Consider the following 21,459-nt stretch of genomic DNA (forward strand, 5'->3'; position numbering starts at 1 on the left):
TGGTTTATGCTCGGGGGTGGAGGAGGGCTCCGTGATTTCGAGTGGCAGAGGCTCTTGAGGCTTGTTGGTGGCTCCAGGGATTTGGAAAGAGCGAGAGAGCTCCATGGCGCCATTCTCGCCTCTCGCAGCGAGCATGATGACAGCAGCCGGGGCACTTTTCTCTCGAATCTGGTGCTCCAAATGTATGGCAAGTGTGGAAGTGTGGAAGACGCGAAGGTGGTGTTCGAGAACACGGCCGCGCGGAACAGCTTCTCGTGGACAATGCTCGTTACTGCATATGCCCAGAATGGGTATGCGTGGGATGCGTATAGATTGCTGGAATTGATGCCGGAGAGAAATGTTTTGAGCTCCACTGCTGTGTTGAAAGCTTTCTCTGGACGCGGGCTTTGGCTTGAAAGCAAGGCCCTCTTTGATCATATGCCCGAAAGGAACGAAATCGCCTGGACTGTCATGGTGGAGGCAAATGCCCAAATGGGGCATTTTCTGGAAGCGAAGAAAGCGTTTGATTTCATGCCACTCCATTGCGTTGTGTCTGCGACAACAATGGTAGCTGCTTTTAGCAAGCACGGTAATGTACCTTCTTGCAAAATGGTTTTCGATGTAATGCGCGAGAGAAACTGCCTGAGCTGGATCACTCTCTCGGATGCATTTGCCGAGAACGGGTATTTTGAGGAATCTCTTTCGGTATTCACAAGCATGCCAGTGTGGGACAAAGTGTCATCAACTGCAATGCTCAAGTCGTGTGTTAAGCACTCTGAGCACGATCTGGCGAAGATGATCTTCGAAACCATGCTCTACAAGGATCACGTTGCGTGGACCACGATGATCATAGCAAATGCCCAAGCGGGGCAAATGCTTGCCGCGAAACACGCTTTCGATTCCATGGAGAAGCGTGATCTTGTCTCGTGGACAGCAATGGTGGCGGCGTTTTGCTCCAACGAAGACATCTCCACCGCGAAAAATCACTTTGATCGAATGCCCAAACACAGTGTCGTTGCGTGGAACGAGCTTGTCAAAGCGACAATCACCGCAGGCATGATCGAGGAGGGGCGGGCGCTCTTCCACCGGATCCCACAGCCGGATTCCTTCTCCTGGACCTCTGCCATCGCCTCGCTCGCGCAGCGCCGCCACTTTGCCGCCGCGGAGGAGCTCTTCGCCGCCATGCCCGAGCAGCTTAAGGATACTGTCGCCCACACGGCGATGCTTCGAGCGCTGCTCTCTTCCGACGCGATCGATCGAGCAAAGGCCGTGTTTGATGCCATGGAGAGGAGAGATGGGGTGGCCTGGGCGACGATGCTCCAGGGATTCGCGCAGAGAGGGGGTGGTAGATTTCTGGAAGATGCCCAGAGAGTGTTCTTGGCGATGCCTTGCAGGAATTCTTTCTCCTACACGACGATGGTGGCGGGGTTTTGCGAGGCCGACCGGATCGAGCAAGCGCAGAGCCTCTTCTGGGCGATGCCGGAGAGGGACGTGGTGGCCTGGACGGTGCTCCTGGCGGCGGTTGGGCAGGCGGATCATCTGCCTCTCTCGCGGGCGATGGAGCTCTTCGATTCCATGCCGGAGAGGAACGTCCTCTCGTGGAATGCTCTGCTGGGCGCTTGCTCGCGCGGCGAGAGGGACCTCGATTGCGCCAGGAGCGTCTTCCTCGCGATGCCGCAACGCGATCGGGGCTCGTGGGTCGCGATGATCGCTGCCGTCGCGCAGCTCGGCGATCTCGAGGAGGCGCGCTCGATCTTCGACGAGGCTCCGGAGCAGGCGTCGGGGGCCTGGGCGGCGATTGTCCAGGGCTACGCGAATCGGGGGCAGCTGAAAGAGGCGAGGAGGATCTTCGAGCAAAGCGCTGCTAGCGATCGATCGCCCATAGCCTGGAACGCCTTGATCGCGGCCTACGCAGAGAATGGCAACCTTGGCGAGGCGAGGGCCCTCTTCGACGAGATGCCGTCGGATTCCCGCGACGCGGCCACGTGGACGGCCATGATCGGCGGGTACGCCCAGCGCGGGAATCTTGAAATGGCGGAAGAGCTCTTGGAGAATATACCGCCGGGGTTTGAAACAATTGGCGCCAAGAACGCAGTGCTCGCCGGGCACGCCCAGATCGGCGCGATGGAGCGAGCTCTGGAAATCTTCCAATCCATGGAAGAGAAGGACGCAGCTAGCTACACGGCAATGGTGGCTGGATTCGCCCGCGCGTCCAATCTCGTCCCCGCGCGCGAGCTCTTCGATCAAACACCCCACAAAGACATCGTCGCCTGGAACACGATCCTCGCAGCTTTTGCCCAGGCTGGGCATCTCTCGCAAGCGCTGGAGATCTTCGACAACATCCCGCGTCCCAATCTCACGTCTTGGAACGCGATCATCGCCGGTTTCGCTCACTCTCACCGCGGCCAATCTGCGCTCCAGCACTTCCACTCAATGCTTCTCCACGGGATCAAAGCCGACGCCACCACCTTCTCGGGAGTTCTTCGCGCTTGCAGCCACACTGGCTTGCTCGAGGAGGCCTCGAGCTACTTCGTGCTACTGGCGAGAGATCTGGGGGTGAGGCCCGGCCGCGAGCAGTACCAGTGGATGGTTGATATCGTGTCGAGGTTGGGCCAGCTCGAGCTCGCGGAGGAGCTCATCAAAGCCATGCCTTTCTTTCCAAACGACGTTGCGTGGGGGTCGCTTCTGACTGCCTGTGGAACCCAGGGGGATTTGGAGCGAGCCAAGAGGATTTCCAGCCACGCTGTGGCTGCCGCCGCGAAGAACTCTGGGAGGTATGTCGCCTTTGCAAACGTTGTTGCCGACCAGAGCTGCTACGCGAATGGAGGTGACTAGAAGCAAAATCCATTTTCTCGTTCGATCTTCGCAGAGACTGGCAAAACGCTTCCATTGTTCTTTAGGCGGTCATTTGGATGATCAGACTCTTGTCTTGGAACTTCGCTCCCTTAACTTTGCCGTGCATTTGCGGCGGGAGCTTGATCACTCTCTTCTGATCTCCGGCATCCAGCAGCAGCTCCGATCGTTTCAGCTGGAAAACAAACCGTTTTCTTTTTCCTTCAGGAAGGAACAGTGGCTTACTTGGGAGAGCTTGACGTCGGCTTTGTCAAATCCTGGCAAGAAACAAGTGACTGTCCCAGACGAGTGATCTAGCGAAACTGGCGGGTTTGAAACCGAGGAGCCATCTCCCCGCAATACTTCGCAAGTTTGTTTGTCGAGGCTCGAAAGAATTTGTTCCCAGCTGGGTGGACTCTCACCGAAGGTTAGTTCTGGAATGGAAGCCACGGCCAGAGAAGAGAAACCTTCTTTCCAAGTTTGAGCTCTGGAGTTCTGGTGGTGGACGACTCCGGCAACGTGAACTCCGGCTTGCACAGCACAACCCCAGTAGCGGAGAGCCGTTTTTTCTGTCAGTTTGCTCCTTGGATCGGTCACAATGTAGCTGGAGAATGTGTTGGGATTGGCAAAGTTCTGCTCAACTCCCTGGAAAACAAAGAAACGAGAAACTTTTAGCTGAAAAGAAATAGAAGATGTGTGTTTTACGTGGAGAACAGTGTTTGCTAGCTCCCAAAGCTCCGAAGTTGATCTTTCAGTCGACAAATCTTCGAGCAGTGAAGCTTCGGCGAGTCTCAAAATGGAAGGAAGTACGACTCTTCCAATATCAGTCTTCTCGGCAATGCTTCTAAACCGATTCATGTACCACCTGCGGATCAAAAGTACGTGAAGGAAAAACTTCCAAAGTTTGGAAAGCTTTTGGCTTACCTTAGTCTTTCAGCACATCCAAACATTCTTAGAGTCTCATCGCTGTTTGGGCCGTCGTAGACGACAACGTCGTACTCGGGCTTGAAAACTTTCGAGCGTTTTGGAAAAAACCGGCGAGCAAAGCCACACAGCTGGTCCAGAACGAACAAAGCCATGATCGAATCCATGCCCGGCAACACGCTCAGCTCCTCACCAGCAACCTTCTCTGTTCCAAACACTTCTCATCATCTCCAGAAAAACAAAAAAACATAACAAGTTCTCGAAAACACAAACAAACCTCCGTCTGAAGAGCTCCTTGGCTGAAACTTATTCGACCGTCCGCTTTCTTGACTTGCTCCAAAGGCTGTGCTAAAATCTGCAAGCGAAAGACCAAAGCCACCTCGACTGAGAAAAACAAAACTATAGAACGCAAACCTTGGTAGTCTCGAGTCGAAGTGCTGTGAGAGATCCATTCTCAAGAATTTTCGTAGGCTGGTGCTTGAGCTGATGACCCAGAAGAAAATCAGCAGTAACATCCTGGGACTGGATCACTAAACACGTCCGAAGGCCAATGCTGGCGTAGAACTAGATAGAGTTCCAAGAGTTACGAGAATTCATGGAAAAGCTATGGTAGTACCTGAGCAGCCAAGACGCTACAAGTTGTCTTGCCAGTTCCTCCTTTCCCAATGAAAGTCACCAGCTTGGGATTTTTCTCCTCCTTTCTCTGCTGCTCTTGTGCCACTGCCCTGCATTGTATCTTTCTCTCTTTTCCTCGCCACACCCAACTCGGGGCCATGGCACAAGCCATGCTATCTTTTCTATCTATCAAATGGACAAAGCTTTAGGTAAGAAGAACTTTATGGCGATGCTTCTTCTCCAGCGGACGAGTCTTTCTCGGTTCCACTTTGCTCCTCCTCCTCGATCATCCATTGGGCGATCCAGATTCAAGGCGTTTGCTGCTGTAAGTTCTTCATTTTCCATCGAGGTGTAGTTTCTTGACGATTTTTTCATTCACTACAGGCAGGAACAAACGTAAAAAAAGCTGATAAGCTGGAGCTCGCGTGTCCTGTTTGCCGCAAATCTTTCAAGAACGATGACCAACCGAAGAACTTTCCAAGATTTGTCTGTGATTGCTGCAAAAAGTCGTACACCAGTACCTCGAGTGGGATCATCGACTTGACAATATCACCGACAACAGTAGCTCCACTCGGAGCTTCGTTTTTCCAGTAAGTTCGTTGCGTTTCTTTTTGTCCAAGTACTAACAGCAGTAGCATAGCGAGTGAAACAGGAACCCGTTGCTGGCATTCGCGTACGACAGAGGCTACCGCGACCTTTTCTGGATCTGGAACTTCCCCGGCTACGATCAAGAGGTTTGTCTCTTCATGCATGGACGTTTATAAGTTTTCTTTGTTCTTTCCTTGGTTTCCTGTTCTCCAGTTTAGAATGGCACAGAAACTCATAGAGCCCGTCGCGCGTGGAGAAACCATCATGGACCTCAGCTGTGCCGGAGGCTGTTTTACTCGACGCTTCCTCGCAAGCAAGAGTTACAAGCGTGTCATCGCGGCCGACTACTCTCAGGAAATGCTCGAGCAATGCCGGGGCTTTCTGGAGAGCGATAGCTTTCTAGACACGAGGTTTGCTATTCATTCCAAAAGTTTCCTTCTTCGTGCTCTTTGGAAAGCGAGTTTCTTAACATTTTTCATGAACAGCGAGTTTGTTCTTTTGAGAGCCGACGCAGGCAGGCTTCCACTTGCAAACTCCAGCGTAGCAGCCGTGCATTCCGGGGCAGCAATCCACTGCTGGCCCGAGCCAATCATAGCGGTACGCACTCCACTTCTCTCATGGTATTGATCTTACATATAAATCATGAAGGTGGCAGAAATATCTCGAGTGCTCCGGCCACAAGGCCTGTTTGTTGGGAGTACTTTCGTGTTTCCAGAACCTCCTCCGCCGATAGATGGAATTATCAATCCTGTTCGCGAGGTGACGAACGACGATATTTTTCTTTCTTTTCGAGCTCTTTCTTCATTTTTTTATTTTTTATTTTGCTTTTTCTTTGTTACTCGTCCGTGGCTTATGGGTGGGATGATACTTCTTTGCAGGCAATCATGCAGCTCCAGGTCCCCTTTAAAGCCTGGACACAAAAGGAGTTGCAGCAACTTGTAGAGGCCAGTGGCTTAATTGATTGGAAGAGCCAGACAAGCGGCCGATACATTCTCTTCTCTGCAACGAAACCAGCCTAAGGTAAATCCAAAACATCTCTTTCTCACTCGCTTGACGCTGTTTCCGGTCGTGTGTGTGAATTCACAGGATTTTCTTCTTTCGTAATCTAGGCTTTTCTTGTTCTTTGTTTCTGTCGAGTTCCTCCGTTGTGAATTTTGCTCGATCTCTCAGAAGGAATGGCACTCGTCCTCCTTAGGAGAAGGATAATAATCAGGCGAGTGTATGGTTTCAAGCAACAAGAACTTTGGTCCTCTAATCATCATTTCGGCTTACATCGTCACACGAGGTTCATAACTACAGGTGCTCGAGAGATGTACCAAGAACAGGAGAATGAACAAGAAGACGATGCGAGGACAACTTTAAAGAGCCTGGCGTGTCCTATATGCTTGCAGCCACTCTGGACATCCAGCAATGAAAGTGTGAGCGTTGAGTACGTGTTCTTCGTCTCTAAATCTCTTGTATCTTTGACGAGAAATCTTCCTTCCAGGAACGCTGCAAGCACTTCCTTCCGGTGTAATGGCTGCCGGAGGAGCTACCACTCCAGCTCCCGCGGGATCATAAACTTGACGATTCCGGGAGCTTGCGGTGTTCCACTCTCAGCGTCGGTGTTTGAGTAAGAGAAGCTAAACCCATCCCGCTCATATCTCTCGTCTCGTGTCTTCTTCTTTTCTCAAGGAATCCGATCGTAGCACGCTTTTACGACAAGAGCTACCGTGACCAGGTCTTTCAGCTCGTTGGATTCCCAGGCTTTGACGAGGAGGTAGAAAGATTACTTCGGGAGAAACGAGATCTGACCTCTTGGTTTTTGCAGTTTACTATGGCACAGGAGATCTTGAGACCATGTTTCGGGAAAGCCATCATGGACTTGAGCTGTGCCGGGGGCACTTTGACGCGAAAGTTCGCAGCCAGCAACGCGTACAAGCTCGTGATTGCGTCGGACTACTCAGAAGCCATGCTCAACGAGTCCTTCCACCTCCTCGCAGGCGATCCAGACATCAACGTCAGGTACTCTTTAAACTCCCTGGCCGTGAAAGCGAGACCGCCATTTGGACTCACGCTCGCCTTTCTCTTTCGAACTTTGATAGCAAAGTCGTGCTCGTCAAGGCCGACGCTGGAAGGCTGCCTTTCACATCCTCCAGCTTAGCGGCTGTTCACACCAGTGCGGCAATTCATTGCTGGCCTCAGCCTCTCCATGCCGTAAGTAGCGATCTAAGTGAGAAAGGAAAAGCTCTCCTTTATTTTCAAGTTCTACTACTTAGTTCTACTCAATGCAGGTGGCCGAGATCGCGAGGCTGCTCCAACCGGGAGGGATCTTCGTAGCGAGCACCTTTCTATTCCCTCTGCCGCCTCCACCGATCGACAAGCTGCTGGAGCCTTTAAGACAGGTTCTTTCGAGTGGTTTCTTTCAAGTTTTTGATCGCAGCAAGCAGGCACTGGGGAGAATGCAATGCCCTCTACGCCTGTGGACGGAGCTGGATTTGCGAGAGATCGCCACAGCCAATGGGCTCATCAACTGGAAGAGCACGCGCCAAGGAGCCTTCGTCTTGTTCTCGGCAACAAAGCCGCTGTAAAAGACATTGGAAACCATAGAATATCCTCGCGCTTTTTAGGGTTCCTCGATTTTTAGGGTTCTTATTAAAGAAGGGGGAAATGCCCAACGGGATTTCGCTGATCGCTGCCAGTCCCGCCGGGGCTGCCACGGCGTCCACTTCCGCGCTGGCCTCCTCTGCGGATCGCGCCAACTCGCGGCTACGGAAGCCATCGCCAGCCCAGGTACTGTCGGATGATTATGATTTCTGCGGTCCCACGGCGGAGGAAGTGGAGGCAGCGTCCAAGGAGCTCGGGAATGTGTTTGCTGGCACGTAAGGATTTCGCAAACTCTTTTTGCGCTTTGCCTTTTACCTTTTGGATAATCTCTTTCGAGCTTACGGACTTTTTCTTGGGTTGATCCAGGAATCCCCATGCTGCGAGCGCTCCAAAAGAAGTCGTGGTCAGCGAAATTGTCCTGAGAGACAACGCTAAAGGATCTTCCTCTTCCAAAGAGGTAGTTTTCAGTGCTGAGAGTGAAAGCCACGCAGAGCAGCAGCGATCAGGAGCTACGGTTGCGCAGTGCGTGGATTTATTTCAACGTAATTCGGATGTACAGGTATCCACCTCTCGCTCATTCTTTCCACTTTCCCATGATTTAATCTTCTTTCTTTTGTGATCCAGGCAGCAGTGATGTCTCTGAGCCGGGACCCCGCGCTGTGGAACGCTTTCGTACGAAACGAGAGAGTCCAAGAGCTGTTACGGGGCAATAGGGAGCGTTTCCTAGCTTTCGCTGGTAAGATTTCCTCTCAGCTTTTGCACTGGGAAGAAGAACTAAGGTTTTCATCTTTGTATTACTTATAGGCGCGGGGCGATCGCTCGAGTTCCTCCATCACCACGAGCAACAGACTAATCCTTTCCTGGTCGCGTTCCACTGGCTCAGGAAGACGCTCTACGATTTGCTAGACTCCTTGGTGGACGTTGTCCACGAGGTGTTTGCATTCGCGGACAGGAAACTCTTTGGTGGTCGCGAGAGTGAGCCTTTGGACAGGAGTCTCAAAGCTTGCATGGTTCTCACGATTCTTCTTTTCTCGCTCGTACTCCTCAACCGGCGGAAGGGATCATGACAAACAGGAACAAAGAAGAAGAAAGTGGAGATTTTCTCTGAAGTTGCATCTTGGTGGGCGTGATGAGATTCTGATATCCTGGTGTTCCAATCATATCTACAACTGGATTGGCTATGTGGATCGATTCTTCCACCCAGCGAAGTTTCTCTGGAAACAACTGGATGATCAATCAGAGCTATTGTCCTTCCCGTTGTGTTGTCCAAAAGAAACTCTATGGAATGGCGTGGAGAAAAAAAACTCCGGCTTGGATGGATCCTAACCGTCAAAACTTTAACCCTTTTTTTTCTCAGGAATTAATCACGCCAATGGCCATGCATGCATCATGGCCGACAATATCAGACGGCCATGATGATGTACCCGGCTGACGGTTGTGATCGAATCGGATCCCCTGCGTATCGTCGGCGCACGTCGGCCTGTCGGGGCTGTAGCCGACATGTGCTGCCCGCGTCAATGATTGCGCTGCCCCCCTGCTACCTGCTGCCCGCCGTGGGATACGCCACGCTACGCTGTACGCCGCGGCGCCAAAATACTTTCCTTTGAGTTTAGAGAATGTGGCAATGGGAATGGAACTCGAGATTGTCTCCTCTTTTGTTTTTTTTTTTCTTGCTTTCATCACTGTTGGTCGTGTGAGCATTTTGAAAAGCACTGGACAGTCGCTATAGATTTTTTCTCGTTCACACAGAGCACGATGCTTTTCCTCGATGACTTTGCCATCCCGCAAAACACTTTGATCTGACAGTAAGCAAAGACAAAGTGGTAGTGAGCACCACAAACACTTTCCCAAGCATCCCGGAAAGCCCCTCCCAGAGTCAATCAATCAATTGAGTTCTTATTAAACACCTTATACTTTCGTGTCACTCGATTCGAGTCAAAGAGCAGTGCCGAGCACCAAGCGCTTCCTCGCTGATTGATTGACAAATCTCTCGATCGATCACTTGGTGTTTATAAAACAAGCTTAGTTTGCTACACGTGGGACGCGGATCGACCCCAATTTGCTATCATGGATCGCCGGATTCCACCGCGCAATAACAAGATTCCTTTTTTTCGCGCAAACAAAATGCAAAACAAGGTTGACCGCAACGTCAACCTCATGCACGTGTGCGATAGCAGCGGATATTCCCGCCACCATGTTTTTAAACGCAAAATTCTCACGGGATATCCGCTCCTAGACGGGGGAGAATGATTGGCGATGGCCCCATTCTTGACCCGGCCATAGCTAAAACACGTGGAATCGTTAAGTTTAGCAATGTGTTTGACTTTATCGGGAGGGTCCGCCGCCAGTTGGCCACCACCGCCACCTTTTCCCATCAATCAATTATAATGGAACAGTGGCTCAAGGGCGGTGGTGGTGGCGCTGTGGTGGTGATCTGGTGGTGGCGCTCTTGAAAGGACAAACGTATTCCTATTGTTATCGCTACTATTACCATGCCTTTTACGGTGTGGATAATTGTGGACAACGACAATGTAGAAATTATTGGACGTCCCAACAAACCTCAATCAAGTCCGCCACGTCAGCAAGGATGGATGGACTTGATGATGCCTAAGGTAGTGGTGGTGATGGATCCATGCAGGGAAGGTATTGTCCCTATCTTTTTTATCACTGCTTTTGCCTCACTCCCTTTGGCTCCAAGCAGCAAAAGATTTAGATAGAGGGCTTTGTAATTCCTTGATTTTCTCCTTCTTACTCGGCCAAGCATTGTCCAAGGTCCCCTATCATCATGAGTGAGATGCTGCAACAATCATTAAACTCATAGGTCAACTTCACTCCATGATATGTTTCTCTATTCCCTTCTATTCGCAAACACTTCAGATTTTCACACTTGTATATATATAGGTGAAGCCCAGAGAAGTTTCCAAGTTTGTTTTTTATTTTGCCCTGACTCCAGGATCAAAAGGAGAGGGGGGAGATGTGAGACTAGTTTGCCCCACACACCAAAACTGTGGCTTGAAATGTGGAGAAGGTTAGGTGCTGGCAAGTGTGGCATCATATTTGTCACCTCACATAAAAGGTGACAAGGGGACCCTTCATAGTTCCTTTAGTGCACCAATCATCCTTACTTGAGAGAGGCCAAATGCATTGCAACTTGCCTGGTGGAAAATCCAGGAAATGTTTCATTTTTCTAATTTACAGAAGCATTATTTATTATAAACCCACCAACGAGCGAGAGCCATGGTTTTCTACCAATCACGACTTTTGTGGAGTCCCTTGGACGTCATACTGGGTTCATGCTCATGCAAGCAAGGGGCAGTGCTTTTACTGGTAAGATTATCCTGTCCTATGATAGATTATAAGCATGGAGTCTCTTTCCTAGGTTGGTTAGATTGATGAGAATTTCGCCAATTAATAGTGTGCCTAATTATCAATCTCCAGGGGATCTAATCAACCAACCGACACTCAGGACTTTGATATATGAATTGAAAGATTAATACGAAGTTAACTCCTCACACGTCAAGAAAAAAAAAGAAAAACGTGGGGCCCAGCAAGAATTTGATCACTGATAAGATTTTAAAGGCTGGATTGGATTGATGCTCTCCGCGTTTAGCGATTGTTGTTGGATGTTGTTGTTGTTGATGGTGGTGGTGGTGTGATCTCAAAGGAACAATCTGGATGTAAGATAATTATATATCAAAATTCTTAACCAGTTTGGAAATATTCGACTCCACCATCATCACGAATAATCACCAACATTTTCCTTCCTTTATTTTCTTTTTCTTTTGGGTCCGCACGTACACCGGACGCGCTCGTATGACGGTCCCCACACGCGCGACAAGACTTTTTATGAATCCCGCCCGTCACGGCGACGTCCTGGTGACGGGCTAGCTATGGTGGTGGTGGTCATCACTACTCATCCATGTATGCCTATGTATATTAGCAAAGCCACGGGGGAGAGAGAGGGTGAGAGAGAGAGAGAGAGAGAGGAGGGCTTTCATTCCTTTCTCTTATACGCAGCACGCTCTTCCCGCTCTTGATCAGTCCCTCTTCTAGACAGATTTTGGTGCTCGAATCTTTCATCTAGATTTGAGCGATCGCGTCGGGCGTGTCTTAGCCCCGATTTGATCCATAGCTTGGAGCGTGTGGAGCAATGAAGCCGGATCATCCAAGCTTGGGATTGAGCATAGATCTGAGCATAAGCGTCCAATCACAGCAGCAGCAAAATGGCTACTTCCCCATGAGGTCAGCGCCCGATGTGGAGGACGCGGAGGGGGAGCGGCGAGGATCCACCATGGATCTCCTCCCCCGCCCCGTGGCCAACAAGCAAAACGCCGGCCTCTTGTGGCAATCCCTCTTCACCAAGTCGAGAAGCGACTCCATCGATTCAAATGGTATACTCATCTTGGGTCTCTAGATGGCTCTCTTGCTCTTACAAGTTCTTGACTTTCCTGGTCTTTGTGATTGATGGCTTTGAACAAACTCTTCGATCATGATACCAAGTTTCTTTGGAACTGTGCTTGCAGGGACAGAGGCTCCTCTTAATTGCAAAGGCCTGGACATGAACCGGGTGCCTTGCTCGGGCGAGAACGAGGATCAAGGTGGTGGTGGTGGTGGTGTGTCTACGTCGTTTCAACTCATGGCGGCCGCGGAGCCGGCCTCGTCGTCGGCGGCGGCGAGGGTGGCGAACCATCAGCAAACCAAGCGGGAGAGGGAGGCGGACGAGGCGGAGCAAATGACTTCTTCCCGCGCCGCCAGCGACGAGGAGGAAGGGGGAACCCGCAAGAAGTTGAGGCTGTCCAAGGAGCAATCAGCGCTGCTCGAGGATAGCTTCCGCGAGCACAGCACTCTCAATCCGGTAAGAGTCTGCATCTTTTCGATCGGGATCACGAAAACTGATGATATCTCTTGTTTTGCTTCCAGAAACAAAAGAACGCACTGGCGAAGCAGCTCAACCTCCGGCCCAGACAAGTGGAAGTTTGGTTCCAAAACCGGAGAGCAAGGTAGGCTTTTGGTTTCTTCTTGATCGCTAGATCTTCGTCTTACATTCGTTTTCACTCGGACAGGACCAAGCTCAAGCAGACCGAGGTGGATTGCGAGCTTCTCAAGAAGTACTGCGAGGGGCTGAGCGAGGAGAACCGGAGGCTTCAGAAGGAGCTCCAGGAGCTTCGAGCCCTCAAAATCTCTCCACCTTGTGTCATCACTCACGACTTTTACATGCCTCTCCCCGCCACCACGCTCACCATGTGTCCCTCCTGCGAGAGACTGGCGTCGTCCATGGACAACGGCAACAACACCGGCAATACCACAACCAAGGTTCCAAGCAAGCCATTGTCAACGAACTTCCAAAGCACAGCAGCCACCACCATGGCCAGATTTGCACAGTCCAGGCCTACACCTTCTCTCTTGCAACCCGTGTGAAACTTCTGACACAACTTTTGGTGTTCAAGAAAAAGGAGAGTCTAGAGCTAGAGTCTACAGCCTCAAGCTTGTGTCTATGTTAGTGTACAGGGATCCAGGAAGAGAGAATTTTTAGAGGAAGAAGGTGCCAGGGAAGATCATATCAATGGTCATCTTGGCTGGTTGGAGGAGATGAACAGTGAAGAGCAAGCCCTTTGGCTTTTCTGTACATTTTTCTTGGCATGAGTCTCCACCTGGGATATTGTGTTATAGTTGCAATTTTGACTAGGCATGGCAACTTCTGCAACTGCAAATGCTAATCTGGAGTGGGAGTGTGAATGAGCTAAAAGGAAAAACAGTTGTGAAGCCCTGCATACACACACACCCCATGCTGGAAGTGTCCTTCGGTTCTTTTTTTTCTGAGTCTTCATTGTATACAGGTGAGATATGTTGTGTGTGTAGACAAACAAGGCCAGCAACCATAATGGCTCATGTCTTGCAAGCAAGATTAGAGCAAAGCAAAGCAAGCAGACAGCAGGATCTCAATCAACCCTTTTCTTTTTTAATTTCTCCAATTTTTTTCTATTCTTGAAAGAATGTATGGGTGCCATTATTGATTGAGTATTTTTGTGTTCAGAGCTACTTGCTGCTGTTGCTGTTGTTCCTGTTTTGTGCATCCTTTCTTTTTGTGGACATGGTTTTTAAACAAGGAGTGATTGGAATAGAAGTGAGTGAGATGTTGAAAGTGATGGCGGCAAGGGGAGCCCTTCCAGCCACACAAGCTGGACTGAGAAAGAGGCAAGAGGCAAGGTCACTGTTCCACCTCTCAAGAGGTGGATCTTCACTGGAGCATTGCATGATTACATAAAACTATGTATTCTAAAGAACCGTATGTATACTTTTAAAACATCAAAACCAACTAGCCAGCCACCTTCTGAATTCTGAAATCTGCTTTTTGCATTCTGCACCTGCACCTGCTGTCTGAAGCAATCTCTCCTCCCCCTGACACATGCACTAGATTGCCCTCATAATTGGCAAAGCATGCATCATGGAGGTGTGGCTACTAGTGTCCTTGCCTGGCCACAGTGCTCACTGGTCACCAGCACCAACAGCAAACATGCATTATTGCACTGCTGCTACCCTTGCTACAGTAGTGATGGGCTCCTCTGGGCGAGTGAGCAGCGTCCGCATCAAAACAGTGCTGCTCGCTTGCTTTTTGCCTGTGGGATTGGCTGCTGGAATTCCTGGGGGAATCTCCCTCACCTTTTTTCCTCTTTCAGCTTGGCTTGACTGGTTGGCTGCTCTTAAATCACTCCAGCACAGCCAGTAGTAGCAGCCCCAGCCTTTGATTGCAATCTGGACTGAATTGGCAAGTGTGCAGGGCGGTGCCAATGTAACCACCGGGATGAGATGTTCTTCTTCTTTCCCCTTGGGCCTGAAAGAGATGTGATGAGATGAAAGGCCTACCAAAATGACAAAAGGATCACTTACTTGGACCCGACGCTCCATCAGCCGGGCCTTGTACCGCAGGGAGTTAAGTGTGAGCATCGTACTGCTCCCCTCCAGCCGCCCCCCTCAGTTACACACGGTGCCTCGTGCAGATTGGATATGATTTCTCGTGGGGCCTCAGCTTTTGGACGGCTCCTCCCTGCACAGATACGACGTGCATGCACCTCCGCTCGCTCGTTAGCAACACCCAGGGCCCAGTGTGTTCCCGCTTCGCGTTCGTCAACTGGCTCGAAAAAAGATCTCTCACAAATCATGGCTGCTATTGCGGGACAATGTACGACTGCCAATGGGTAAGCTCGAACCACTGCACTGAGTGCTCGCTTTGAAAGAACTAGATGCGAAGTGTTACCTCGTGTTTTACTTTTTAGCTGCGTCCGCCGAGGTTGCTTTAGCCTTCCGGCCCTCCAGTACTCCACTATCGACGAGCGAGTTAATTTCGGATTTTGCAACTCGCCGCACGGCTGGATCTTCGCTGTCTCTAAAGGCCGCTACCACTTTTGCACTGCCAGAGAGAATCAAACAGCGTCGATCAGGTCAAACTCAAAATTCAAAATCGATTCCAACCAAAAGGTCCAATCCAAATACCTGTGACCTCGCGCCCATGTTGTGCACCTCCCTTGCAGTGCGAGGCTCCACAGCATTTGCGCAAAAGACTCCGAGCTCCCATCCAACTTATGACAGCTGCTATCCAGAACCAGCCTCCGGATCGTGCGGCTAGCATGGTAGTGCTCCAGCACGTGTTCCTCTTCTGTTTTCTTGTCTTTTGGTAATGCAGCTAGGTCCGCTATTGCTTTATGCACTGATGATATTCCTTCCGGCGTAGCTTTCAACATTATTCCGTCAACGCCACCGCGTGCTACCTGCACCAAGCGCATATACTCAAAAGAAATCGATGACTTCAAAAGCTTACCTCGTAGATGACGTCCTTCCCGAGAGGCGATCGTAACAGCTCCCCTGCGTTGGTCGCACATGCTTCCACTAGCTTCTACACAAGCCGAAAGCCAAGAGCAAACTGAGATACAGTGCATGCCCTCAGCTCTAAAAGAGAAAGTACCTGCGCAAATCCACTTTTCGAAAGCAGCTCGGTTCTTCGTAAGAATGGATCCTTTTTGCTAATGCGCGCACTCTCCGTATTGTCGTCACCATCGTTTACGTCCCCGCATTCATCATCTCCTTTTTCGCTAGTATCGACTGTCGTTTTCGAACTTGAAACTGCACATGCAACCACCTCATCATACAACGCCATCAAAATGAGTTAAGTGGACTTACTAAACTCGACTGGAGACTTGAGTGTCTTCAGCAGCTCCGCAGGAAAATATCTCGGTATATTTGGTGCGAGAAGATGTAGAATTAATCGCTGGCCATACTTTTGCGAACGACAAATATCCCACAAGAAATTTTAAGATGAAGCCTACCTTGTTCACACTTAACTCCCTGATTTCTGTTGCCAATTCTGACATGATAACCTGCACCCACAGAAATTCAAGGTGTGAAAAAACTTCACAACTTGCATACTTGCCTTGGTCACAAGTTCAGTATCGTCAACAACGTCAATTACACTCAGAAGGACCTGCCGATGGAGCCTGTCAAGGACGTACGGCGGATAATAACGAGAAAAACTTACAGCATAACCATGATCGTCGCGAGCAACCTTTAAGACTTGACCCTTCAACGCTTTAATAATCTTCTTCCTTTGCTGTGCACGTGATTTACCAGTCAACAGATTATACAAAGAAAAAGGAACCAAGCTACACGTACTTTTGCAGATCCATGGCGCACACACAGAACACCAAGTTTCGCACCATCTGCTGTGTGGAGCATACGCACGAGAAGAGGTCCCGAAAGTTGGTCAACAATATTACTAACCATACTCTGAACAAAATCGTCATAAGCATGAACAAAAAAGAAGAAAGTTGTTACCATTGGAGCTATACTCAAATATTCGACAAGTACTCGGTGAATAATTGAGTGGTCGACTATTCCTTTCTCTAGTATCGGTTGAATACTTAGTGTCATGTGTTCCAGAACTGTTTTACGTTTGGCAGCCGGTTCATCGGAAAGCATCTCCTTGATCCTGCATATTGAAAGTTTATAGTTCCACACTATGAAAATAGTTCTCTTACCTTCCTTTTGTAATGTTTCTAAACAAGCGGAACTCGGGAGAAAAAAATTCCGATACAAGCTCTTGTTTTTGAGAACCACTGGCAGCGTGATAGGCATGCTCGACAACTACAAAGTCCCACTCTATTATTTCATAGAGTATGTTCCTGAAGCACGTACCAGCTGAGCCAGTCGGATGCCTAAGAAGACGCACAACATTCCCATGCAGAATTGAAAGAAGTTGTTGAAGCTGATCCTTTTTAGCTGCAAATCGACATAGTTGGAAGAAAACACCGTTGATGAAAGTACTCACCATTGTCAATCATCCTCAGTGCAAGGTGACAAGCGTAAGTGTTCAAACACAAATCTAGGAAGCTGGGCCTGAGCTCTTGGAAAACCTCGTTTTTTTCTGCCTCTTGAGAATGTTTGACACAAGACTGCAAAACGCAATCACACAATCACCAGGTACAGAAAATTTTCAAACAATCTACTCACTTGCAAAACACGTGAGCAACTATGAGACATGGCCATTTGCACCATTTTCCCTTTCATCTTCGCCAATGTTTCTGAAACAATCCTGACAAAACAGAGATAATTTTTTCAGCACACTCCAAGCTACCTCGAAACTTTATTATACCTTGATCGATCTTCGGCCTTTATGTTTCTCTGCCTCATTTTCTCCCATAGAGAGACAACGTCCTGAATGCACGCCCAACATTTAATTCGTTTCGCATTGTTTACTACAATGGATCACCTTTTCAATGTCGAAATTTGGTTTTCGCTTCCTTTTCCGGGACTCCAGAAGCTCCTATCAAGATAAGATAAATACATTGAAACATGTATAGAAGGAAGAAAACCTTCTTAGCTTTGCGATCCACAGGTTTCTTCTTGTCGAATTTCTTGTGAATGTCCGAAGGCTTTGCAGCGTCTTCGTTTACCCCCTCGTCTTTCTTAAACGATAGTTTTCGCTTCTTTCTGGAAAAAAGAACTCTTCTAATGAAACAGAACGAAGTTAGCAGCGTACTCACTCTTGCGGTGTTCGTGATTGATCCCCTCCACCGCTACGCTTCTTCTGAAAATGCCCTGATTTTGCAATCGCGACCTTGCTGCCCTTGTTCTTCTCGCCAAATCCCTTGCTCTTCCCTGAATCGCCGCGCTTCTTCTTGCCAGCCGCATTTCTCGGCTTCAATGCCGCAGAAGAAGAAGAAGCGCCATCCTTCTTCTTGTGCGCTGGCTTCGCCATGGCGGCAATCTAAACCTCGCTAGAACCCTAACCCTAACTTTCTGTTGGGGGCAGTTTGGATGTATGAAGAAGAATGCTTGGCAGATCGCTCTGTGTGCTCTGGCGTCGCCTCCAATCCTCCCTCTTTCTTCATGAATCAGGGACGGAATCTCTTCGTTCGGGCCTCCAAAGCCGATCAAGAGAAGGCAGTTCCGTCAGCCGGGAGGACTGGATCCGGCACAGGAGCAGCCGCCGTGACATCCGCCACATCCTCGCGATCGCCTCGTCGCGAGTAATCCGGTCCCTAGGGCCAGCGATCCTCGGCAATCTCGGCCTACAACCAGGCGATGATCTCCGAAATATTTTCCTATTCCTCGATCCACATCTCGCCGATTCCATTCCAGCTCACGGCGCCCGCGCTGGCGCTGCTCCTCGTCTTCCGCACGAATTCTTCGGGCAGGAAAGTGTTTGGATCGAACGTGAACAGGTGTGTGCTTCATCATTGATCGCGGCGATCGGGCCAGGCGAACAGCGCTGCTATTGTAAGAGGGCTTTGGGGTCAACGTTTGGTCAACGTAATGGTCAATGGTGGTCAATGCCACGTTTCTATTTTGCTTGAAGGCCCACATCGACACTGACAAGGCTCTCCAGGAGGAGCTCAAGGGCGTGCTCGATCGGGAAGATCCAGCGCTTGTTTTAGCTGCGACGCATCGACCAATTCTTGTGCTGCTGAGGATCGCCGAGACGATTGGAGCGTGCCAGGGGATGAGCGCTCACAACAAGGCGATCATGGTAAGCAAGTTCTTTCTTTTTTATGATCAATGGCTTCATACTCCCTGGTTGCAGGATCTCAATACCACGCAGCTCCACGACAATCTTGGCGCCTGCGAACGCATTCTACGAACTCCAATTCCGCCATCTTACTCGCACCTCACTTCCAGGATGCTCATCATTTGGCACCTCACGCTGGCGCTGGCGCTGTGGGATTTCTGCCACTGGCTCACCATTCCGGCCACGGGATTTAGCGCCACTGCACTCTTTTGCATCGACGAGGTATGGATTTCTACGCTCTTAACGGTAGGAGTGATAATCGAAGAGCCTTTCTCAATCCTTCCTCTGGGAAGCATTTGCGAGCTGGTCCAGAAAAATGTGGCTGAAATGATTGAAGCTCACGAAGGTATACTGTGGTTCTTGATTTATTCTTCGTGATGACCTTTCTAAGTGCAGAGTGTGATGCCCGGAACGGGCATAGTGCGTAGTCGAAGTTTTCAGCCTGACATACATAGGTACGCTTTTTTATTTTTCTTCCTTCGCCAAGGGACGCGTCGTTTCAGCTGGCATGATGTGCCTTTTCAACCTCATCTAGAAGGCTGGCAGACTTGACAGAAGAAGGAAGAACAAGAACTTTCATGGAAGATTTGTGGAAGCGTTAACACTTTATATTTCCGTCTCCGCACTGCAGAAGCAGTACTTCTCGATGGGGAACGAAAAGAAGCACACGCATTTTGATTGCCTTCTTTTTGGTATGCTGTTTTACAACTACTACAATCCCTTGGATTCGACTTAACAGGCATGGTTGCTTACAGATCTGGATGATACTTTGTATCCTTTCAGCCTCGGTATCGCAGAAGCATGCAGGCAAAATATCGAAGGTATGGTGCTTTAGTAGGCTCTGCTACGTCTCATTGAGCGTGCCATGATACCAGATTTCGTGTCGAGCGTCAAGCCAAGAATGTTTTCTAGTCTGGTAGATTTTTTACCATACGAGTTCAAAATACTTCATTCTCCTTCCTGACGCTATTGCCTTTATTTTTCGTTCCAGAATACATGGTGGATAAACTTGGCATTGATAAGAGTATTGCAACTGATTTGGGCCAGACTTTGTACAGATGCCATGGAACTACAATGGCTGGACTAAGGGTACTGTATTGTAAGCTTGAAATTTACCTCATGACAGGACTTTTACCAGGCAACAGGCTATAACTTTGATTACGATGACTTTCACAAGTGAGAATCGTTTTTGTTTCCGACATAGTTTTACACGGTGTATTTCATATGCAGTTACGTACACGGCAGGCTACCTTATGATCTTTTGAAGCCCAATCCCGAGTTACGAGAGATGCTTCTGAGCATGCCGCAACGCAAATATGTGAGCTTTTAAAAATCTGGTTATTCGTTTCATGTCCTTCGTTACAGGTCTTCACTAACGCGGACAAGAATCATGCGTCTAAAGCTCTACACCGAATGGGCTTAGAAGACTGTTTTGACACCGTCATATGTTTTGAAACAATCATGGGTCACGAGGGGACGGATATGATAAAGAAAGCAACAGGCAAAGATAAGCGCGTTGGGAGGCAGAGCTTGAAAATGGTCGAAAGCTCGACCAGCGTGGCTGTGGTCTGTAAACCCGAAGCAAACAACACGGTGGCCGCGATTATCTGCAAGCCATCGCCAGAGGCTATGAAACGAGCTGTTGAGATCATCAACGTGGACGCTAAACGAGCTGTAAGTCATTTCATAGCTCACTGCGCCTTCTAACGTCTCTGTGAAACCATGCAGCTATTCTTTGATGATTCCCCGCGAAACATTGCAGCAGGAAAAGCTGTGGGTCTTCATACTGTGCTGGTAAGAAAACTTCTTTCCTTTCATTCTGGCTCGAGATATCTGGCTCTCGACTTATCTCGAGCGTTACCTCAGGTTGGCAATGTCACCAAGTGTGAAGGAGCAGACTACGCCATTGCGAACATCGTTGAAGCAAGGAAAGAGGTTCCAATCATCTGGGACTGACTCGCCCTGCTATGAATTCACAGTCTCGAGACTCACAGGAAAACTGTTACAAACTGCAACAGCGTCCCTGTCACGGTCTTATTTCGTCCAAGGACAAACCATAGGGGTTTTACAGATTTCTGGGATGGCTCATCCAGTCTCCACCATGGACAGGCATAGAACGATCCACCTGGGGGCAGTGATAGACAAACGCAGCTACTCGCTTTCCAGCTTCCGTCACGACTTCCACAACATCACGGTCGAATCCTTGGTGCTCCTCGGAGCTGTCACAGTGGTGGAGCAAGCTAGAGAGATCACTGGGGTCGCTAGCAGACACTACGTATCCTTTGACGGCATTTCCAGGCTCGTCCAGGCTTACCGCAGCTTGCCTGATGGAAGAGGCTCCTCTTCCTCGTGAATTGACACAGAACAATCGACCGCCGAGGAGCCAGGCCGCCTCGCCGCGGCTGCTGCTTCCTAGTCGGAGGCGTTGCGGGCCTCCAGCATCGGGGCGGAGGTTGCCGTAGACGAAAACGTGCTGGACCTCCTCGTCCGCCATAGCTAAAACTTATGGCTATAGACAAAACCACTTTATACGCACAAGACTGTTATTATATTTTTTGAAAGGGAGAAGATGCTTAACATACTTAAGTGTCATGCTAGGCTAGGTGGCAAAATTTGGGAACCTTTGGATATGATTAATGGGAGAATGCAAAAGTTATTATTGCTTATGTAAATAGTAAAATAAATCAAATTTCTGTTTATTTATTTTAGAGTTTATGAAACTTCAACATAACAAAGGTTTTGACTAATTATAATTCTCTAAAATTTTAACGATAAATCTTGAACATATAAATCGCAATTTCTTGTAAAATTAAACATACTATTTTTTAAACCTTGTCCTTAATGATAAATAATAGAAAATAATTTTTTATTATTCA

General features: G+C 49.2%; 9 protein-coding genes across 22 annotated transcripts; 6 read left to right on the top strand and 3 right to left on the bottom strand.

Annotated features, from left to right (window-relative positions):
- The first annotated feature begins 6 nt into the window (after nt 1-6).
- Nucleotides 7-2,814, top strand: LOC9655828 (pentatricopeptide repeat-containing protein At4g02750). The gene has a single exon (XM_024672752.1). The coding sequence runs from the start codon at nt 7-9 to the stop codon at nt 2,812-2,814; it is 2,808 nt and encodes a 935-aa protein (XP_024528520.1).
- A 35-nt stretch (nt 2,815-2,849) lies between these two features.
- LOC9655829 (uncharacterized protein At1g26090, chloroplastic) lies at nt 2,850-4,548 on the bottom strand. The gene is made up of 7 exons (XM_002960930.2): nt 4,352-4,548; nt 4,150-4,299; nt 4,013-4,090; nt 3,736-3,935; nt 3,517-3,676; nt 3,058-3,456; nt 2,850-3,007 (listed from the first exon to the last, which is right to left on the bottom strand). The coding sequence occupies exons 1-7, from the start codon at nt 4,520-4,522 to the stop codon at nt 2,876-2,878; spliced, it is 1,290 nt and encodes a 429-aa protein (XP_002960976.2). The 5' UTR covers nt 4,523-4,548; the 3' UTR covers nt 2,850-2,875.
- LOC9655830 (uncharacterized methyltransferase At1g78140, chloroplastic) lies at nt 4,544-7,551 on the top strand. 3 transcript variants are annotated; one of them, XM_024671432.1, is made up of 8 exons: nt 4,544-4,675; nt 4,735-4,940; nt 5,003-5,084; nt 5,152-5,348; nt 5,424-5,535; nt 5,587-5,697; nt 5,817-5,958; nt 6,025-6,140. In XM_024671432.1, exons 1-7 carry the CDS (start codon nt 4,544-4,546, stop codon nt 5,955-5,957), a joined length of 981 nt encoding a protein of 326 aa, XP_024527200.1. In that variant the 3' UTR covers nt 5,958; nt 6,025-6,140. The 3 variants fall into 3 exon arrangements, with proteins under 3 accessions (XP_024527200.1, XP_024527191.1, XP_024527196.1); XM_024671423.1 differs by lacking the exons at nt 4,544-4,675; nt 4,735-4,940; nt 5,003-5,084; ... (1 more) ...; nt 5,424-5,535; nt 5,587-5,697 and adding exons at nt 6,425-6,550; nt 6,613-6,697; nt 6,749-6,942; ... (1 more) ...; nt 7,212-7,322; nt 7,368-7,551 and having other exon boundaries at nt 5,844-5,958; nt 6,025-6,367; XM_024671428.1 differs by lacking the exons at nt 4,544-4,675; nt 4,735-4,940; nt 5,003-5,084; ... (3 more) ...; nt 5,817-5,958; nt 6,025-6,140 and adding exons at nt 6,277-6,356; nt 6,425-6,550; nt 6,613-6,697; ... (2 more) ...; nt 7,212-7,322; nt 7,368-7,551.
- Nucleotides 7,552-7,567: 16 nt separating this feature from the next.
- On the top strand, nt 7,568-8,778 carry LOC112345184. Its single transcript, XM_024671479.1, has 4 exons — nt 7,568-7,799; nt 7,891-8,083; nt 8,149-8,260; nt 8,329-8,778. Exons 1-4 carry the CDS (start codon nt 7,588-7,590, stop codon nt 8,589-8,591), a joined length of 780 nt encoding a protein of 259 aa, XP_024527247.1. The 5' UTR covers nt 7,568-7,587; the 3' UTR covers nt 8,592-8,778.
- Nucleotides 8,779-11,484: 2,706 nt separating this feature from the next.
- LOC9641467 (homeobox-leucine zipper protein HOX15) lies at nt 11,485-13,200 on the top strand. The gene is made up of 4 exons (XM_002960282.2): nt 11,485-11,915; nt 12,048-12,379; nt 12,445-12,524; nt 12,588-13,200. Exons 1-4 carry the CDS (start codon nt 11,675-11,677, stop codon nt 12,940-12,942), a joined length of 1,008 nt encoding a protein of 335 aa, XP_002960328.2. The 5' UTR covers nt 11,485-11,674; the 3' UTR covers nt 12,943-13,200.
- A 525-nt stretch (nt 13,201-13,725) lies between these two features.
- On the bottom strand, nt 13,726-18,021 carry LOC9655832 (pumilio homolog 24). Of its 4 annotated transcripts, none has more exons than XM_024671407.1 (19): nt 17,559-18,021; nt 17,388-17,505; nt 17,285-17,338; nt 17,168-17,229; nt 17,026-17,107; nt 16,844-16,967; nt 16,711-16,794; nt 16,554-16,659; nt 16,189-16,504; nt 16,055-16,126; nt 15,950-16,000; nt 15,846-15,896; nt 15,700-15,796; nt 15,485-15,642; nt 15,341-15,415; nt 15,016-15,290; nt 14,780-14,932; nt 14,413-14,734; nt 13,726-14,356 (listed from the first exon to the last, which is right to left on the bottom strand). In XM_024671407.1, exons 1-17 carry the CDS (start codon nt 17,771-17,773, stop codon nt 14,788-14,790), a joined length of 2,085 nt encoding a protein of 694 aa, XP_024527175.1. In that variant the 5' UTR covers nt 17,774-18,021; the 3' UTR covers nt 13,726-14,356; nt 14,413-14,734; nt 14,780-14,787. The 4 variants fall into 4 exon arrangements, with proteins under 4 accessions (XP_024527175.1, XP_002960977.2, XP_024527180.1 ...); XM_002960931.2 differs by having other exon boundaries at nt 14,413-14,710; nt 17,559-18,020; XM_024671412.1 differs by having other exon boundaries at nt 14,413-14,932; nt 16,189-16,302; nt 16,351-16,504; nt 17,559-18,019.
- Nucleotides 18,022-18,252: 231 nt separating this feature from the next.
- Nucleotides 18,253-19,193, top strand: LOC112345188 (UPF0187 protein At3g61320, chloroplastic-like). Of its 5 annotated transcripts, none has more exons than XM_024671497.1 (4): nt 18,253-18,544; nt 18,599-18,929; nt 19,005-19,038; nt 19,087-19,193. In XM_024671497.1, exons 1-4 carry the CDS (start codon nt 18,338-18,340, stop codon nt 19,133-19,135), a joined length of 621 nt encoding a protein of 206 aa, XP_024527265.1. In that variant the 5' UTR covers nt 18,253-18,337; the 3' UTR covers nt 19,136-19,193. The 5 variants fall into 5 exon arrangements, with proteins under 5 accessions (XP_024527265.1, XP_024527272.1, XP_024527278.1 ...); XM_024671504.1 differs by having other exon boundaries at nt 18,980-19,038; nt 19,087-19,144; XM_024671510.1 differs by lacking the exon at nt 19,087-19,193 and having other exon boundaries at nt 18,599-18,805; nt 18,877-18,929; nt 18,980-19,023.
- LOC9641468 (uncharacterized protein C24B11.05) lies at nt 19,173-20,618 on the top strand. 5 transcript variants are annotated; one of them, XM_002960283.2, is made up of 8 exons: nt 19,173-19,275; nt 19,339-19,404; nt 19,575-19,672; nt 19,722-19,759; nt 19,814-19,901; nt 19,949-20,257; nt 20,312-20,377; nt 20,450-20,618. In XM_002960283.2, exons 1-8 carry the CDS (start codon nt 19,230-19,232, stop codon nt 20,537-20,539), a joined length of 801 nt encoding a protein of 266 aa, XP_002960329.2. In that variant the 5' UTR covers nt 19,173-19,229; the 3' UTR covers nt 20,540-20,618. The 5 variants fall into 5 exon arrangements, with proteins under 5 accessions (XP_002960329.2, XP_024527237.1, XP_024527218.1 ...); XM_024671450.1 differs by adding an exon at nt 19,459-19,499 and having other exon boundaries at nt 19,240-19,275; nt 20,312-20,618; XM_024671457.1 differs by adding an exon at nt 19,459-19,499 and having other exon boundaries at nt 19,240-19,275; nt 19,729-19,759; nt 20,312-20,618.
- A 30-nt stretch (nt 20,619-20,648) lies between these two features.
- LOC112345635 lies at nt 20,649-21,077 on the bottom strand. Its single transcript, XM_024672842.1, has one exon. It carries the CDS (start codon nt 21,075-21,077, stop codon nt 20,649-20,651), a length of 429 nt encoding a protein of 142 aa, XP_024528610.1.
- Between the last annotated feature and the right edge of the window lie 382 nt (nt 21,078-21,459).

The sequence above is a fragment of the Selaginella moellendorffii genome, unplaced genomic scaffold (assembly GCF_000143415.4).
Source record: "Selaginella moellendorffii unplaced genomic scaffold, v1.0 SELMOscaffold_0, whole genome shotgun sequence".
NCBI lineage: Eukaryota > Viridiplantae > Streptophyta > Lycopodiopsida > Selaginellales > Selaginellaceae > Selaginella > Selaginella moellendorffii.

Coding starts and splice junctions, on each gene's coding strand:
- LOC9655828 (XM_024672752.1), top strand. CDS start 7: ATGCTCGGGGGTGGAGGAGGGCTCCGTGATTTCGAGTGGCAGAGGCTC.
- LOC9655829 (XM_002960930.2), bottom strand. CDS start 4,522: ATGGCTTGTGCCATGGCCCCGAGTTGGGTGTGGCGAGGAAAAGAGAGA. Junction 4,300..4,351: donor GTAGCGTCTTGGCTGCTCAG/GTACTACCATAG, acceptor AACTCTATCTAG/TTCTACGCCAGCATTGGCCT. Junction 3,008..3,057: donor CCGACGTCAAGCTCTCCCAA/GTAAGCCACTGT, acceptor TTTGTTTTCCAG/CTGAAACGATCGGAGCTGCT.
- LOC9655830 (XM_024671423.1), top strand. CDS start 6,114: ATGGCACTCGTCCTCCTTAGGAGAAGGATAATAATCAGGCGAGTGTAT. Junction 6,943..7,022: donor GATCCAGACATCAACGTCAG/GTACTCTTTAAA, acceptor GAACTTTGATAG/CAAAGTCGTGCTCGTCAAGG. Junction 7,323..7,367: donor TGCTGGAGCCTTTAAGACAG/GTTCTTTCGAGT, acceptor CGCAGCAAGCAG/GCACTGGGGAGAATGCAATG.
- LOC112345184 (XM_024671479.1), top strand. CDS start 7,588: ATGCCCAACGGGATTTCGCTGATCGCTGCCAGTCCCGCCGGGGCTGCC. Junction 8,084..8,148: donor AACGTAATTCGGATGTACAG/GTATCCACCTCT, acceptor TTTGTGATCCAG/GCAGCAGTGATGTCTCTGAG. Junction 8,261..8,328: donor GCGTTTCCTAGCTTTCGCTG/GTAAGATTTCCT, acceptor TATTACTTATAG/GCGCGGGGCGATCGCTCGAG.
- LOC9641467 (XM_002960282.2), top strand. CDS start 11,675: ATGAAGCCGGATCATCCAAGCTTGGGATTGAGCATAGATCTGAGCATA. Junction 11,916..12,047: donor CGACTCCATCGATTCAAATG/GTATACTCATCT, acceptor CTGTGCTTGCAG/GGACAGAGGCTCCTCTTAAT. Junction 12,525..12,587: donor TTCCAAAACCGGAGAGCAAG/GTAGGCTTTTGG, acceptor TCACTCGGACAG/GACCAAGCTCAAGCAGACCG.
- LOC9655832 (XM_024671407.1), bottom strand. CDS start 17,773: ATGGCGAAGCCAGCGCACAAGAAGAAGGATGGCGCTTCTTCTTCTTCT. Junction 17,339..17,387: donor TGGATCGCAAAGCTAAGAAG/GTTTTCTTCCTT, acceptor TTATCTTGATAG/GAGCTTCTGGAGTCCCGGAA. Junction 16,968..17,025: donor GTTGCTCACGTGTTTTGCAA/GTGAGTAGATTG, acceptor TGCGTTTTGCAG/TCTTGTGTCAAACATTCTCA.
- LOC112345188 (XM_024671489.1), top strand. CDS start 18,338: ATGGTGGTCAATGCCACGTTTCTATTTTGCTTGAAGGCCCACATCGAC. Junction 18,545..18,598: donor CTCACAACAAGGCGATCATG/GTAAGCAAGTTC, acceptor CCCTGGTTGCAG/GATCTCAATACCACGCAGCT. Junction 18,930..19,004: donor AATGATTGAAGCTCACGAAG/GTATACTGTGGT, acceptor GAACGGGCATAG/TGCGTAGTCGAAGTTTTCAG.
- LOC9641468 (XM_024671469.1), top strand. CDS start 19,230: ATGGGGAACGAAAAGAAGCACACGCATTTTGATTGCCTTCTTTTTG. Junction 19,405..19,574: donor ATGCAGGCAAAATATCGAAG/GTATGGTGCTTT, acceptor TTTTCGTTCCAG/AATACATGGTGGATAAACTT. Junction 19,760..19,813: donor GATTACGATGACTTTCACAA/GTGAGAATCGTT, acceptor TTTCATATGCAG/TTACGTACACGGCAGGCTAC.
- LOC112345635 (XM_024672842.1), bottom strand. CDS start 21,077: ATGGCGGACGAGGAGGTCCAGCACGTTTTCGTCTACGGCAACCTCCGC.